We start from the raw sequence: 13,313 nt of genomic DNA, 5'->3' as shown, positions 1-13,313 counted from the left end.
AAAGATATTAACCTTTTACACAAAAGATGGCTCAAATATGTAGCTTTTCACAGTTTCTGAAGGACTCATACCGCCACGAAAAAAGATTTTTATTTTCTTTAAAGTGGGCTTTCTTCAATATCAGAAAAGAGGAAACGGTCTAAATATCAGTTACAATCAACACCAATACACAACTCATGTATTTAGATAGAAAATTATAGCTACTCTGCAGTTTTGCGTCCCTCTCTCTCAGAACAGAGACACACAACACACAAAAACACTTCACTGCCCTTAAGGGCACTAAATACACGTGTCCTGATATTTAACTCCGTGACGAGCTGCCAGATGACTTCGCAGAGGCAGTTAGCTTGTCCGTTCTAAATGCATTCCTGGCAGTTTGTCTGCTTCCTGAAGCAAACTTCCTGCAATCTAACCAGTGCTGACCTTCTCCACTTTAAAATTTGCCGACAAATGAGTCCCTTAACACAAGAGAGAGTCTCTATTGCCCAAGAGATGGGCCAGCTCGACAGACTGGTTCCAGAACCTCGTTGAGAAAATGCAAGCTCAGATGACTGTTCCCAAAAGAAAACAATCCTACACAGTAAATGATCTCATTCCACATCCTCGAGAACGTGTACACCTGTTCTAAGGCTTGATTAGGCACATGCCCAAAATGTTCAGCTCAGGGGACCCACCCAGGCCTCTAATCAGAATCTCTCCTGCTGACAGTTCAGTGACAACATCAGAGGGTCACTGAAGAACACTGCTCTCTTGCAGTTCCAAAGTGGTCATAATAAACAGTGCACAGGGCACCACACGTGGCGCTCAGACCCAAAAGATGGAAACAATCAAAAAGTGAGTGAATGGGCCGGCCTGGTGGCATAGTGGTTAAGTTCACATGCTCCTCTTTGGTAGCCTGGGATTTGTGGGTTCAGATCCCAGGCGTGGACCTCCACACCACTCATCAAACCATGCTGTGGCAGCATCCCACATGCAAAATAGAGGAAGATTGGCACAGATGTTAGCTCAGCAACAATATTCCTCAAGCAAGAAAAGGAAGATTGGCAACAGATCTTAGCTCAGAGCCAATCTTCCTCACTAACAAAAAAAAGCAAGTGAAGAAAGGATGGGAACACTCAGCTAATGCAAAAATGAAATGTTTCAAAGGAAGAATGATTTGACGGTAATTCAGACCACTCAGGCAACCAGATTGCTTCTGAAATTCTATGAATTTGGGGAAAAAACAAGGTTGCTTGACTTAGGGGTCAACACAGACATTTCGTCAAATAATTAGCTTGACTCAGTGTTTCCTTTTACCTCCTGGAGCAGTTTACAGAGAGGTGCACGCACTGGGATAATGTTTCCAGGCCAGGTCTACAGCCATGGAAATTAAAGGAAACAGGCTAAATCCCTGCCAAATAAATAAATAAATATGGGAGGGGGGGTGGCTCATGGAGATCGTTGTCTCCATTCACTATCACTTCATCTGGAGCAATCTGGCTTTGGATGCTGACTTGTGCTACCCACTTTAATATCAGAGTTGTTTCTAATGTAGTAATAATGATGGTAGCTGCCACTGATGGAATGCATGCCATTTCCCAGGCAGCATGCTACGGTCTGTATTCATTCATTCATCCAATTAATATTTAAAGAATGCCCCATGTGACAGAACTGGTGTAGGTTTTGGGGTACAGGCTGAATAAAACAAAGTTCCTGCTGTCACAGAACTTTCATTCCAGTAAGAGAAGAAATAAATCAGAAGAATAAATATGGAATGTACCAGGTGGGGATTGGGGCTGTGAAGAGGAAAGCGGGATAAAGGTGCCAGAGGGTGACGGGGTGAAGTATGCCATCCTAACAAAGACCACCGGGAACATACTTGTAGTTCAGGAACACAGTAGGTTTACTGACTCCCTGCAACAAGGGAGAACGCACCCCACTGGGTTCCAGACATCTAAGTAAGGGGTGTCCAGTGAAATTATTATAAGATTTGCGCTGTGTTAGGTGATTGGGGGGGGGGGGGTGGTTCAGGAAAGCAGGATTTTGCTCCAAATTGGATACTATCAGGAAGTGAGGGTAATTCTATGATTGGGTATCTTAGTGATTCTCATCTAGAAGGTGGGAAGAATGAAGTGAGGCAGTCCCTCACAGTAGCCAGAAGGGGGATATGTGGCCAGAGTTGTGGTTTGGACAATCTTGGTTTCATCTGCATTTGGACATGATTATAAAGGGGTCTTGCTTTTGTCTTGACCAACACAGTCAGAGAGCGGCCTTATCGGATGCTGGTGTTCGGTGAATTATGTTCAACAGGAGAACGCCACAGCTGAGCTGTGAGTGCCAGGCCAGCTCCCCGTGGTTAGCAGCAGTTCTTCTCTTTCCTGTGCTCAATCCTCACTCAACCTCCCAAGATCAGTAATATTACTATTTCTATTTACAAATGAGGAACCTAAGGTCCAGAGAGGTGAAGGACTTATCACAGAGCAAGCAACTATAAGAGCATGGATCCAAACTCAGGTTATCTGACTCCAGAGCCAGCCTCTTATCCACCCCACACATGGGCCCGTGCAGTGCTGAGCCTTTGAATTCCCTTGACAAGATGTTATCTTCGAAAGGGCCAGGTGGTTTCAGTGGGAGAGGGGACACAAAGCCTACAGGGGAAGCTGCTACCAATAGACACCCCTGGTACCTAGTCCAGAGGATGCGCAAATGCCACAAAACTCCACCTGGTCATCATCAAGGCGAAAGCATTTTTCTCCCAGTGATGAGGAAACATTTTCCATTTTATTAAATTGGAAGGCTTCTCTTTCAATAATTTAATAAAAACCAATTTATTTCAGCGACTTATGAAGTAAGTTTTAAATACTGGAACGAGTATGTTAAAATACCATAAAGGTAATATTCTAGCGTGTAAGAGCAAGAGTCAGAGGCAATTAATATTGTATCCTCTATTTTATAAACACCCTCTCCCACAGCAGCAAAATCGGGGCTTACCAGCAGGTTTTCTGGCTTGAGGTCCCGGTGGACAATGCTCTTGTCATGCATGTGGACGAGCGCCTTACACAAGTCCATGAGCATGAGGGCAGCGTCACGCTCTGGGAACTTCACACTTTCTATGATGGCATCAAAAAGGTCCCCTCCCTGTACATACTCCATGATCAGGTAGATTTCCGTTTCCGTTTCGTACACTTCATGCAATTTCACTATGTTGGGATGAGAGAGGCTCTGGATAATTAAGATCTCACTGTCAACCATGTCCTCCTTACCCTTGAGTTTGGACTTGTCGATGATCTTCATGGCGTAAGTCTGCCTGGTCTCGCGGTGCCTGCACTCCTTCACCACGGCAAAGTTCCCGTCCCCAATGACCCGGCCCATCTCATAATGCTTCTCCACGTTGGCCGTGATGATGCCCGGGGGCCGCCGCTTCCGGCCGCTGGGCCGCTCTTGCTTCTTTTCCTCCAGCCTCGTCTTGGGCTCCTTTTCTACCCTTGCAGGTTGGTCATCTCTGGGAACCATCTTTCTCCCTTCTGACACACATGGCTTTTTTTCCTTCTCTGGTTCCTGCTCTTCCCCTTGGGTCCTGGGGAGCTTCTCGGGGTTGGCCTGGCGCTCCCACAGGAGCCAGCCACCATGCTTGGTCCTGCAAATATTCCTAGTGTCCTTCTTCACATCCCTCAGCCCCTCCTCTCTGACGGGCTGAACTTCCATGAGACCCTTCTTAGCCTTGGCTGCTGCTTGAGGATGACCTTCCTGACCTTCAGACTCTCTGTCCTCTTTCTTGTCCGTGTTTTTGCTGGGTCTCCTCAGCTCCTGAGTGGGGTTCCCGGGACTGCTCCTGTGGCTGTCGCCCTTCCACCCTTCCTCCCCACCTGGAGGGTTTGCCTCGGGGGACCTCCTGCAGCTTCTCGTCCTCACCAGCTTCTCCACGTCGTACCTTTGGCACTTCCCCATGTCCAGCTCACTGGTGCCCAGGGAGAGCCTCTCCCTCTGCAGGCTCTGCTGGAGCTCCCTCTCTCTCTTGCACTTCTCACATCTGATAATTTCACCGGAGGTCTTTTCGACCTCCACCCCCAGGTGCTTCTCTCCACTGGCATGCCTCTCTAGAGTGGCTTCCCTGGGCGGCTTGCTGTCTGGTTCAGGCTCCCGTTTCCCCCTCACCCACTTCTTCTGGGCCCTTGCCCTGTCCTCCAGCACTGGCTCCCCGGGGGTCTTCCCCTGGAGTCTGATGGCTGCCTTGGACCCAGCAGCCTCACTGCAGTTCTTGGCGGTCTCGGTCTCCCCACAGCAGTGACCTTCCTTCAGAGCCTTGCTATAAAGCCTGCTTTTCAGCCTTGGAGAAGGGACCCGGCTGTGCTGGGTCAATGTCAAGGTCCGGGCTTTATTGGGGTACAGTTCCTCTAAAGCCACCTGAATGTTCTTCAGTGTCAGCGGTTCTTTGCCCATGGCTATGAAAGCATCGCCTTCCCTGAAGAAATCAGAGACGCTCTTGATCTCCCTGCCCTTAAGGTTAAACAGTTTCCTCACGCGATCACTCTTCCATCTTGGAAAGCCCAGCGCCTCTGAGACGTCTGCCAAGAGCTGCTCGAAGGTCTGCACTGAGCGTCTGTTGAGGAGCAGGGTGATCTTCCGGAGGGGGTGCCCGCCCAGCTTCACCACGGTCACAACCCTGGGCTTCAGCGGGCTGTTCTCAGCATGGACAGAGTGAAGGCCACTCTGAGGGCTGAACACAGGCGCGACGGAGCTGTGAGGTCCCAGGAATGGTTTCTCCAGACTCCCTCGGCCAGCAGGCAGCCACGTGCCCTGCAGCTTCCGCTCCGTGATTCTCGAGCTTAAATATTTTAGAGAATGGTCACATAGGCCTCGATGTCCTGCAAGAGGAAAATGACAACACAGTATTAGACAAGATGGGTTCAAAGAGCCGTTTGGCCATCACCGGAACTTTACTGGAGATTACTAAGTGTGATCTTTGAGGATCTGCTTGAGACGATGGAGCCTTTACACTTGAGGGCTAATCCCTAGTCTCCTCTATGAGAGACCAGGAGTGCAGAACAGAGTCAGACTGGGCCCAAGGTGGCTCCTCTAGGCCTGCCAGGAACCCCCAAGATGGGCCACACCTCGGGAGCCCTCTCTAGGCAAGGCCTGACCCTGGGAACACAACTCCAGCTACCCCAAAGTGAAGTGACCTTCAAGAATCTACAACTGAGATAAAAGGTCCAAGCTTTGCTGCTCAGGAAACACCAAGGAAAGGTCAGAACATTCTGGAACTTTAAAGAACCCACCTCATTGCCAAGAATAGTTTTCTCAGCTTGACTTCCAACTCACTCCAGGTGAGGCAATCTGTGAAGAGGTCATGATCACAGAGTCTGAGACAGATCTGGATTTGAATCCTGGCATGGCTACTGACTATTTGTGTGAACTTGGGCAAATTACTCATGTTTCAATTTGTTCATCTCTGAAGTAGGAATGATTAACACCTTCCTCCCAGGGTTTTTGTGAAGAGTAAATGAGAAAATGATTACAAATTCACTTAAAGGAGTGCTTGACACACAGTAAGGGTAGAGTAATCGCCAGTTATTAATACTATCCTTATGATCTTAATATCTCTTTTGTATTAGACTTTCATTTGGTAGTAATGTAATATCTTGATAAAGTAGAATTCGACTGTACACAGTGTCACCTGGCATCATAAGAACTCATGGACCAACATGCTATGGTGGACATTTCTTAAAGCTCTGAGATTCTCTTGCACTGGGGGTCATAAAAAAAAAACAGAAAGTTGAAGGAGATTTCAGTCTAGGTATAGAAACTTTCTCCTCCAAGTGGTTTTTCCTCTCATTATTAAAAAAAAAGGAAAGAAAGAAAGCAAGGTCATATTAACATTTAGAGCTTTAATAATGAGAATATGCTCGTTCTCATTATATTTCCTGATAAACTGAATAAATGAATAAAACAAGACTGTATTTCCTAATCAGCTGTACTCAGCCGGAATAAAGTAGTTGAGACAAAAGTGGTTCCGTTTTTATTTCTGTCCAGGTCAGTAAAGGAAACAGGAAAATGACAGAATATGTAACTCGGTTAAACCATGAGCGTGGTCTGCAAATTATTAAAGTTACCCCCCCAGGATCCATATGTCATATCCTACATGTAGGAATCTACTGTTTATGCTTCCTTTAAAAAAACACTCAAACTAATTATTTTTAAGTGCATTTGAATGGTGGCAGAAACTCCAGGATGGGCAATGTGGCCTAGCATATTTACACAGAATGTTTTTTGTTTTTTAATTATAGCATACAATCTGTTCTGAGATGATTTCCATCTAGACACAGGTGTCAGATTAGATGACAAGTAGTGGCTGGTACTGATCTTCCCACCTGCCAGAAACTGATGAGCTTAACAATCACACTTACAGTTAAACTGTTTATTTATGGACATCTGTTATTCCTTTTCTTCTCATAATCTCTCTAATCTGCCTCCATTTTTGTCTGAGAGAGTTGATGCTGAGAGAGAGAGAGAGATCAGCAGCAGTAATAGCAGACTGTGTTCCCTCACTGGAAAAATTGAGGCAGGGTGCAAGGAAGGTGGCCTTCAGAAGCGTATGTCATTTGTTTTCCTGATGGTGCTTCCCACAGAGTAGGACCCTCGATACACAGGTTTCAGGCTAAGTCAATGGAAAAGAACTCTCTATTCCAGGGCAGGGAGGGGACGGGGATTTTCAGGGGAGAACCAGGAGGACAAGGGAGCATTTGGTAAATACATTAGGGATGGGAGAGTTTAGCATGGAAGGGGGGTCAGGAGGGTCCCAGAGAAAGATGCAATATGGGATGTCAGGGAGGCATACAACAGTATTCAGGGAACAGGAGCGACACTGGTGGGGCTCACATGTTGAGTGGTGACGTAGGATGAGAGAGAGGCAAGTCACGATGGGACCAGTGGTCTCAAGGTCCCAAACAGTGAAATTGTGGAGCTTGGGTGTGGTGACAGATGACTTGGCCCTGTGGTACCCAGAGTCAGGGTGAGGAAGGGAGGTGGCGTGCTCTCTGGGACGGCTGTGCGCAGCCAGTTTCAGCAGACCCTATCCCAGAACCAGTCCTGAATCCTGGTAGTTGTCCTCCTGTCCTCCTGGTGGGAGCAATCTGGGAGCACTCCATCCCTGAACCCAGGAGAGGCTCCCCAACAGTGGCCTCCATCCCAGGGCACGGGACACAAAGGATGTGAAGACACGCAGCTCAGCCTCTGTGGCACCACCAGCAGGCATACTCAGTCCACTACCAAGATACTTCACGCAGTGAAAACCTCTGCAGTCTGCGGCAAGAGTGAGAACTCAGTCCCACTCCTCCCGAACATACCTGGGAGCTACAGAAATGGCACTTCTCATTCTGTCTGCATCAGGCTACCAGGGAGCGCCAGGAAAACACAACCTCCAGATGCAAACATTTTTATCTTCTCTTCCACAAGCCCACCTTCCTCCTTTAAAATTCTTAGTCCAGAGCAAGGGTTTTCTTCTTTAAAGGGAAGAGAAAAAATCAGGACACTCTGAATGCCCGGTCCATAGGCAGGGGGAGCAAACATAGGGAGAGCAGAGCACATCCCGCGGGCCTGGGCCCTGTCTCCAGGAATAGTCTCATCTCCCAGGGACAACAGCACTTTCAGGCGATCTATAAGCAGCATTACTGCAGTACTTACCCCAGTCACCCTGACCAGAAAACAAAGGCCAGCCCGTGTCCACTCATCTCCAACAACAACTTACAAAATCGATTTAATGGAACCACATGAAATTGCCAGTAGTTCTACCCATTACCAAAAAATGGAAATTCCATACGGCTCAGGCTAATATGATCTAGGATAATAAGTCCTCCTCTGTCCCTACATCGACAGTAAATAGTTATGAATGTGGCAACAGTAAAGACTGAACATCCTAATTCCCAGGCCTCAGCCACCAAGCCAGCAGCTTCCCAGGAAGGGACAGGGAAAAGATCCTCTTGTAGCACCCTTTCTGTTCACTTCCTACAGCAACATAAATTAAACTAGCCTCGACTTGACAGTACTGCTGCTTTGCCTCATACGCCACCAATACAAATGTTTATAGGGTTTCTCCCCTGCACCAATCTAACCCCACGCATACAGCAGGACAAGCACTGCTTTCTCTGAGCCACTCCTCTGCTCCAAAACCTACAGTGGCTCCGTATTACCATCCTGTAGGATGCCAAACCCAGACTCCTCAACTTGATATGTAAGGCCCTCCAGAATCCAGCAGCCCCCATCCATCCCAACCCTACTCCACCCTCACTCCTCCCACCCATCCCAGCCTCACCATCTTGTAAGACCTAAGACCCACAGCCTCCACCAAACCTTCCCTGACCTCACAAGCTCACAGTCAGCTCCCTCCTCTGGAGCTCTGTTCATTCATTCAAGCAACATTTAGCCTGAATGCTTGAGACCCAATACCAGCACTTGGCTGCAGAACACCGGGTCTCCCCTCCTGCTAACTGTTGCCAATCTCAGCTAATTGTTGCTTCATCTTCACAGGTGTAAATCTTCTCCCTCTCAACTTAAGCTCCCCAAAGGCAGAGACCGTGGATTATGCAAATTCCCCTTCTCAGCCCTATTACATAGAGCAGGCACTCCAGATTTGGGAAACTAATTCCCAGCGCTAACATCAAACACGTGTACCCAGCCTCAGTCCTCCAGCTCCCCTTGTAAATAATGGAGTGTAACTGCTTTCAGCTCTGGAAGACATCACACAACAGACCTCCTAAACAGATTAAATAAATATATGATCCCAGAAATAAAACATGATCCCAGACGTCCATTTGCCACAAGGAGATTTGCCGCAGCCGCATTTATAAAGAGCGACTATATGGGTGGGGGGAGCAGTACATTTCTTCAGAGTCTGTGAAAGCTTCCTTTTAGAATAGTGCCAGGAACACTGAATACAGCGTCAGAAGACCTAACTGAAATCCTGGTTCCACCAGGCTCTTATTAGCTGTGTGACCTTGGGAAGGTAACATAATCTCTCTGAGCCTCAGTTTCCACATCCGCCAAACGGGATACCTCACTCATGCTGAGGATGCCCAGCACGCTGCTTAGCAGAGAGTGGGCACTCAAACTGGGCTTATTTTCTTCCCTCTCCGAAAGAAAAGAGGCTTGTAACCTTGGATTTCCCCAAACCCATGTACATACATCTCAAGGGCAAAGAGAATGCAATGCTAAATGTGACTCAGCGGGGTGACTGTGTCATTCATGTAGCAATTGAAATAGAAAACCAGTAGGGACAGGGAAATAAGAGAAACACTCCAGCAAATCTAAGCCTACAGCTCTTCTGGGGAGAGAAACAAGCTCCCTACTCACTGATCCTAGGACTCTTGGTGTGAGCCAATAAACTTGGTAAGTCACAGGCCTCTTACTGTCGTCGCCTCTAATGGGTTTGGCTCCTGGCAATCGTGTCTTCTATCTGCTGCCACAATTCAGATGAATTAACGTAACCTGATTCCACAAGGGTCAGAGTGACACTTCATTCTACTGAAAAGGCCTTCAAAATGACTGGAAGTCACATCAACCCAGTTTCCTTTCTAATCATTTAGTATTACTTTGTTTAGGCTGCTAATCAGCAAATTTAGGATCAAGAAAAAAAGCAATAAAAAATATATTGCTGAAATTAATCTTTTATTTGTCTTTTTTAATCAGAACAAAGAGAGTGCACCTCTTCCTAGTCATTTTTTAATCCTAACCCATATGTCTAATAACAACACAAAGAAAAACTATGTCTGAGGTCAGCACAAACTTTGGAATTGTTACCTTGGCTCCTAAAAAGCTGTAATAACACTCTAGAAAAAGAAATGGGAGAATCACACCCAAATGCTATAGGACGTAGGTAATACATCATCACTCTTTAAGCATTTACAAATTATGAGTACTAAAGCAAACGGAAACTGGGGTTTTAAAACATCTGGAAATATGCAATACAACGATAATAAAAAATGACTGGAAAATAAAAGTCAACGCATATAATGGCATGCAAACCCCCTTCCTGGCAGGGAAGCTCCCGTTAAAATACTTCCCCTTTTATCAACTTTATTCCTCTTGGTGATTTCCCAGGTTGATCACTGTGGCCTCAGCAGGCGGTGCTGAGAGGCCATTTACGTCTCGTCTTCTGTGGGAGACGGAGGAGGGCTGGCTGGAATCATGTTTTTTTTCACTGAGTAATCATTCGTCCTGGGCGTTTTCCAGGGGCTGTTTGGGAACAGATTCAATTTGCTCATGTGCAGATATGAGGCAGGAGAAACATTTGCGAACTTAGATTTGATTATGCAAACATCCCAAGGAGGGTTTTCTAAACGAATAAAAACTTGGAATGCAGCCTCTCACTAAGCTTCAAAAATGCTACTGTTTCATAATAAGTCAGAAGCCTGACCAACATCCGTATTGATCAAAGCTGGAGAAATTAATAAAGGTAAGGTAATAAAATAAAACTGCCATACTATTGGCTGTCATTGTTGCTGACACTCCTATGTCCAATTAACGTCATCTCTACCTAATCTTCTTTATTACCAACAGGACACTAACCAAGACCTCAGAAACAGAGGAAGTAAAAAGACTTTCTCCCGCTCTCATCTCAGAAGGGCCCTGTTCTGGGTTGTCTTTTATCTGCTGACCAGTCATGCCAAGTTCCCAGAGTGCCCCCAGCATATTGGCACAAGCTCCCTGTGTGGTCTCTGAGTGAGGACTATTCGCCAGTCCTTGTCAGAGCCCACCTAACGGATGTCTGATACTTTTTTCCTAAGCTACTCACTGATTTAAAGATGAAGTTTACGCGGCCAGCCCAGTGCATAGTGGTTAGGTCCACGCCCTCCACTTCAGCGGCCCAGGGTCCCTGGTTCATGGGCCATGGACCTACACACTGCTTATCAAGCCATGCTATGGCAGTGTCCCACATACAAAATAGAGGAAGACTGGCACAGGTGTTAGCTCAGGGACAATCTTCCTCAAGCAAAAAGAGGAAGACTGGCTACAGATGTTAGCTCAGGGCCAATCTTCCTCACAAAAAAATGAAAAAATAAAGATGAAGTTTACTGTCCCAGCTACTCTGGAGTTACGATGAGTTTTATGGACTGCCTCCATTGTTTACAAGAGTATTTTAAAGTGACCAAGCTTACACGTCTTTCCTTGCTTTTGATGCTCATCCTGATCCACTCAACCATTCCCGTCTCCCTCCCGTGATTTTCGCACTCACGCTGATCTAGTCCCGCCTATGCTACCCATCTCGTCATCACATCACGGTTCCCATTTCCTTCTCTGCTATAGTTGTATTTTGTCACATGGAGCAAGAACCCTCAGGCTCCCTGTGAGCCGGAAAGCATCTTCCTCTCTCCCCAGACGTCCCAGGACACAGCACAACAGAAAGGGCCCACGCCGAAGGTAGGAACTTTTCCCCACTGTCACTGATGTGCCTCATCTGGGCATCCTGCAAAAGTGGCTAAACTGGCATCTCCCGTTTCTGATGTACTGTGTTCTCCAGACAGGGCTTGTCAAATGTTACTGTGCACACACACCATCCGGGGACCATAGTAAAGTGCAGGTCCTAATTCAGTCACACAAGGTCTCGGGCGGGGGGGGGGGGGGGCTGGAGATTCTGCATTTCCAACAAGGTCCCAGGTGATGCCAATGCCGCTGGCCCAGGGACCACACTTGGAGAAGCAAAGATACAGAGGGAAGTTCCGGAGTATCCTTCTGGGCGTGCTGGTGTACTATAAGCAATTTCAAAGTGGCCCCTAAACCAATTCCTTAGGGTGGTCTTATAACAAACCGCATCTTGATTTTCATAATGTGAATAAGTAATCAAAACATGACATCACCAGTGCAAAAAGTCCAGTCATGATTTCCTCACCAAAGGATTTTCTCAAGTATGATAGATAGAAGTGGGGGAGGGAGTGATCTAGAATTTGACCACCCACAGTGGACCAGCAGCATCTTTTTATTAGAAATGGAGAATTTCACCCTCCACCCCAGACCCACCAAATCAGATTCTGTATTTTAGCAGGATCCCCGGGTGGTCTGATGCACATGAAAGGCTGTGAAGCACTGCTATAGAATACCTCTTGCTTCACCCAAGTGGTCAGTGAACCAGAACATCCAGACCACGGTGGGAGAGATCATCATGGGACATAGCCACTTGGTTAACCCTGCAAGTGTGACCCAGCTCACTCCAAACTGGGATCCAGGGTCAGCTCTGGCCCAGTGCTGGGATTATGTCTCTGGGATCTCTTTGCACCAGTTGGCAAATGGGCAGGAACCGGTGGGGGCCATGGGAAGGCAGCAGTGTTTTGTGCAAGACACTGGTGGACACCTGGGAGAAGATAACAAGCATAGGAGGTAATGACAAAAGAGTGGAAGGATGGCATCTGCGCCAGCCCATCTGGTCCTTGGAGCACAGGGTTAAGGATGGATGCTGAAGGAGCTGGGTTTCAAAACCCTGTCCTGTGTGAGCAGGTGGGGCCGCTGGGACTCCAAAGTGGGCATTAATATCAACGGCCTCATTTGCTACCAGGCTGGTGAGGCCTCGGACGTCCCAGCAACCACAATAAGAGTTTCTCTCCCACTGCTCTTCCTCCGGATGAATCCTCCTCCCGCTTTCTGACTAGTTTGTCACGCGAAGACTTTATGCTCCTCTTTTTGCCGGCGGCTCTGTGTGCCACTGTTTGGGGAGCCTCTCCAGATGCCATTCTGTCCCTCCCGTTGTCTTCCTTTGCAACATCTGATGCCGGTTTGTTTTGACCAAAGCTTCTCCTGGGGATAGCTTATCTTTCAGTCTCATCCCTGGGTGTCATGTTTCCTCCCAACGCTCCCCGACTCACCAGCGACCTCATCCCTGGGGTGTCACCACGGACTCAGTAAAATTCCAAGAGGGCACAGCTCCCAGGCAGGCTTTTGTTTCCTACGACCTGGATTTCTAATCCCAGTTGTCTGTTGTAGCTGGAAGATCACAATAACCTTGATCTGGGCTGCGTTTTGCTTTTCTGGGTGCTGCTTAGGGAGGCGCTGTGGGTATGTTCATTTGAAAGGGGAACACAAAGTACACTCCACCTTGGGAGCAGTCTCCAGCTGACTCGATGCCTGCAAGGCTTCACATTTTCCTCTTTCTTTCTGGTTATGGCACCCCGAGGCCTTCACCGGCCCATCAGTCTCCATCGGCCTGTGTCATCACAACATTTAAACACTGGGCTAGCCAGAGCCTCACCACCTTCCATCCCTATGGGTGAAGCTGCAAAAATCATTCTGAAAGCAAACTCTTCCATCTTTTTTTTCTAGAGGGACTGAGCACATCTATTTTATTTCTAATT

General features: G+C 47.4%; 1 protein-coding gene across 3 annotated transcripts in view; it reads right to left on the bottom strand.

The window, feature by feature from the left end:
* Window positions 1–13,313, bottom strand: part of DCLK3 (doublecortin like kinase 3) — a 49,121-nt gene that overhangs the window by 22,260 nt on the left and 13,548 nt on the right. For 2 of the 3 annotated variants that reach the window (XM_044754724.2, XM_044754725.2), the window contains exon 2: window positions 2,971–4,844. In XM_044754724.2, the coding sequence (XP_044610659.2) occupies window positions 2,971–4,844 (1,874 nt within the window). Of the gene's footprint in view, window positions 1–2,970; window positions 4,845–5,255; window positions 5,309–13,313 lie in introns of those variants that run through there. The other variant, XM_044754723.2, reaches the window with a different exon arrangement.

This window comes from Equus asinus, chromosome 21, assembly GCF_041296235.1.
Source record: "Equus asinus isolate D_3611 breed Donkey chromosome 21, EquAss-T2T_v2, whole genome shotgun sequence".
Taxonomy (NCBI): Eukaryota; Metazoa; Chordata; class Mammalia; order Perissodactyla; family Equidae; genus Equus; species Equus asinus.
The sequence above is the reverse complement of the archived record's forward strand: the minus strand, read 5'-3'. Positions and strand labels throughout refer to the sequence as shown.